This window comes from Limulus polyphemus, unplaced genomic scaffold (genome assembly GCF_000517525.1).
Source record: "Limulus polyphemus unplaced genomic scaffold, Limulus_polyphemus-2.1.2 Scaffold2537, whole genome shotgun sequence".
NCBI lineage: Eukaryota > Metazoa > Arthropoda > Merostomata > Xiphosura > Limulidae > Limulus > Limulus polyphemus.
In genome coordinates this window covers 99,649-101,966 of record NW_013668147.1, presented here as the reverse complement: position 1 = coordinate 101,966, position 2,318 = coordinate 99,649, and the positions used below count along the sequence as shown (strand labels likewise).

At 31.0% G+C, this 2,318-nt stretch overlaps 1 protein-coding gene across 3 annotated transcripts in view; it reads right to left on the bottom strand.

Moving 5' to 3' along the window:
• LOC106467234 (40S ribosomal protein S16) overlaps positions 1 to 1,383 on the bottom strand; it is a 30,648-nt gene extending 29,265 nt beyond the window's left edge. The window contains exons 1-2 of one of the 3 annotated variants that reach the window (XR_002612381.1): positions 1,308 to 1,349; positions 1,114 to 1,163 (exon numbers count right to left, since the gene is read on the bottom strand). Coding sequence is in view for 2 of the 3 variants with exons in the window: in XM_013927563.2 (XP_013783017.1) it covers positions 1,118 to 1,163; positions 1,308 to 1,318 (57 nt within the window). In the remaining variant the exon portion in view is untranslated. Of the gene's footprint in view, positions 1 to 1,113; positions 1,164 to 1,307 lie in introns of all 3 variants that reach the window. The other 2 variants (XM_013927563.2, XM_022395370.1) reach the window with 2 other exon arrangements.
• Between the last annotated feature and the right edge of the window lie 935 nt (positions 1,384 to 2,318).

Here is a 2,318-nt window from a genome sequence, read left to right as displayed (position 1 = left end):
CCTTGATGAAAAAACAACCCAAGTAGAAATAATAAATAAATAAAATAAATATCTTATTAGATGGCACCCCTTAGTGACTAAGACCTATTTACGGTGCATGGTTTTGACATTACAATTTCTCAAATTGTAAACTATCAGGAAAGTTTTCTAAAACTCAGCACAACTCACTATGACATAGTGCAAGAACCACTGATATATGCAATTATTTATTCATTCATAGGTAATAATACATTATTTAGCCATATTTCCCCCTTTTTTTTTACATATCCTGTTTCCAGGGCCATTTAATGCTTCACTTTTTTAACAAACTTTTTATTTCATAGCTCAATCTCGTGACCAATTTGAGATCTAATTATCGCCACAGTTATTGAAGATTCCCTCTTGTTTGCTTTTCTGCTAATAATAGCCAGTAATATTGAAACATTAATGATACAATAAATGTAAAAAGTAGGTTATTTACTTAAATGGTAGGCTAAGCTGTAGTTCTCAAGGTGCTCAGAAACTGGGTGGTGTGTTTTTAGACCTTGTTTTGAGATAAAGTTGCAGTTTATTCTGACAAAAATTCCAGAACTTGGTAGAAGTAGTGAAGAGGAGGAAAATATTGGATTAATTGAAATATACAATGGAAGATCTATGGTTGGGGAAAGCCGACTTACCTGTTCAAAATGAAATTGCTTAATTTGCAAGACTTCTAACCATACAACCTTAAATCTATCTATGTCCTCTAGTTCTACCACTCTTACCACTAAATACAAAAAAGTTAAAGCATCCATTCTATATATATTGTTTATGAGCACTTCAGATACCCAGGCAAGAGTCAATGTTCTTCTTAAACTGTTAAAAGTTAAATTAGTGAGGAGATTGATCAAGCAAAACAGAAACGTCCTTTTTTTTTTAACAAATTTCTTTAATAACAGTTTTGAGTTGATTCCCATCAATGTGGTATTTATAATTTAAATTACCTTCCCTTTAGCATGATTAAATGGCATTAGTCAGATTTCTAAATAAACTATACTTATAAGATATTTTGTATGAATTATATATTAGGCCTAAACATGTGCTAGTAGGTTTAGTTAGTCCTAAGTACTACTACGTGCTAATAGTAGGCTACACTTACTTTCCGTCCAAAAACTTGTACAGACGGAACAGTCTCTTTTTGCATTCTGGAAACAAAAGATAAAATAAAACATAAATGTGTTTATATTTGATTATAATTAAAATGAACAGTAGTACTGAATCATGAATGCAACTTTATGTCAATAGTTATGAATAAAAATACTGAAATTTTGTCACAGTTAAAGACTTACGTTCCCATCATGGTTGCAACTCTCGTGTGAAAAGAAAGCTTCTTACAAACGGGTCAGATAAGACTCACAATCAATCGTTTAGGGGGATAAAATATTTGGATAGTGTTCTATAAAATAAATATATTTTTCAGTAGTTGTTAAATTACTTGAAATAATTTTTAATAATATCAAGTAATTTATCCGGAAATATACATTTTATTAATAATTACAGAAATGATAAGTAAAATTTATTCGATTAAACAATCAAAATTAATACTTAATTAAATGAATATAACGTATATTTATCTATGTTTTAATTCATTGAGAGAAACTATGATGATCTCAAAGTTCAAAATAAGACTCAAAGAAATTAAGCTTAACTTACGAACCCGAATATTAAAGTTAGAGTCATTTTTTTTTAATCAAGTGTGGTTAATGCAGGGATGTCCAGCCAATGAAGAATGATGGGTTAGATAATAAGTAATGAAAACACGCGAAGTTAATTTTTTCAATCCGCTTAAAATACAAATCTCACTATTTCATGTATGATTCAATCAATAACACATCGTTTATTTTTAATCTTACTGTTACGTCTCTGGTCGTTAGTTAATTTTCCGTAAAAATTCTTCCCGAAGTACTTTAGCGATACAAGTCCTTTCTTAAATAAAACTGGTTTATTCTTTCTGAATACAACTTCGCAATACACTTAATTTCCACAGTCGCGCTATAACAAACGCTATAATTCACAACGAACGTCTCACGTGCTCGACTCAACAATACGTCTCTCTCTCTCTCCGCAGTTCAATTACATTTTGTTGCCGTCAGTTCTTGGCGGCTTATATATACAAGACTACCGCATATCTAGTAAAAGCTCGAGACTTCACGAACATTCACGTGACCCCCGCTGTCGTAACATTGCCCCTTCCTTAGTATTGTTCGTCCCGAACAATAGCCACTTACATTAAACAAAAACAATAACTTAATTAAATGTACAGAATTGACAAACACAAAATTAAAATACAACAAAGTCTC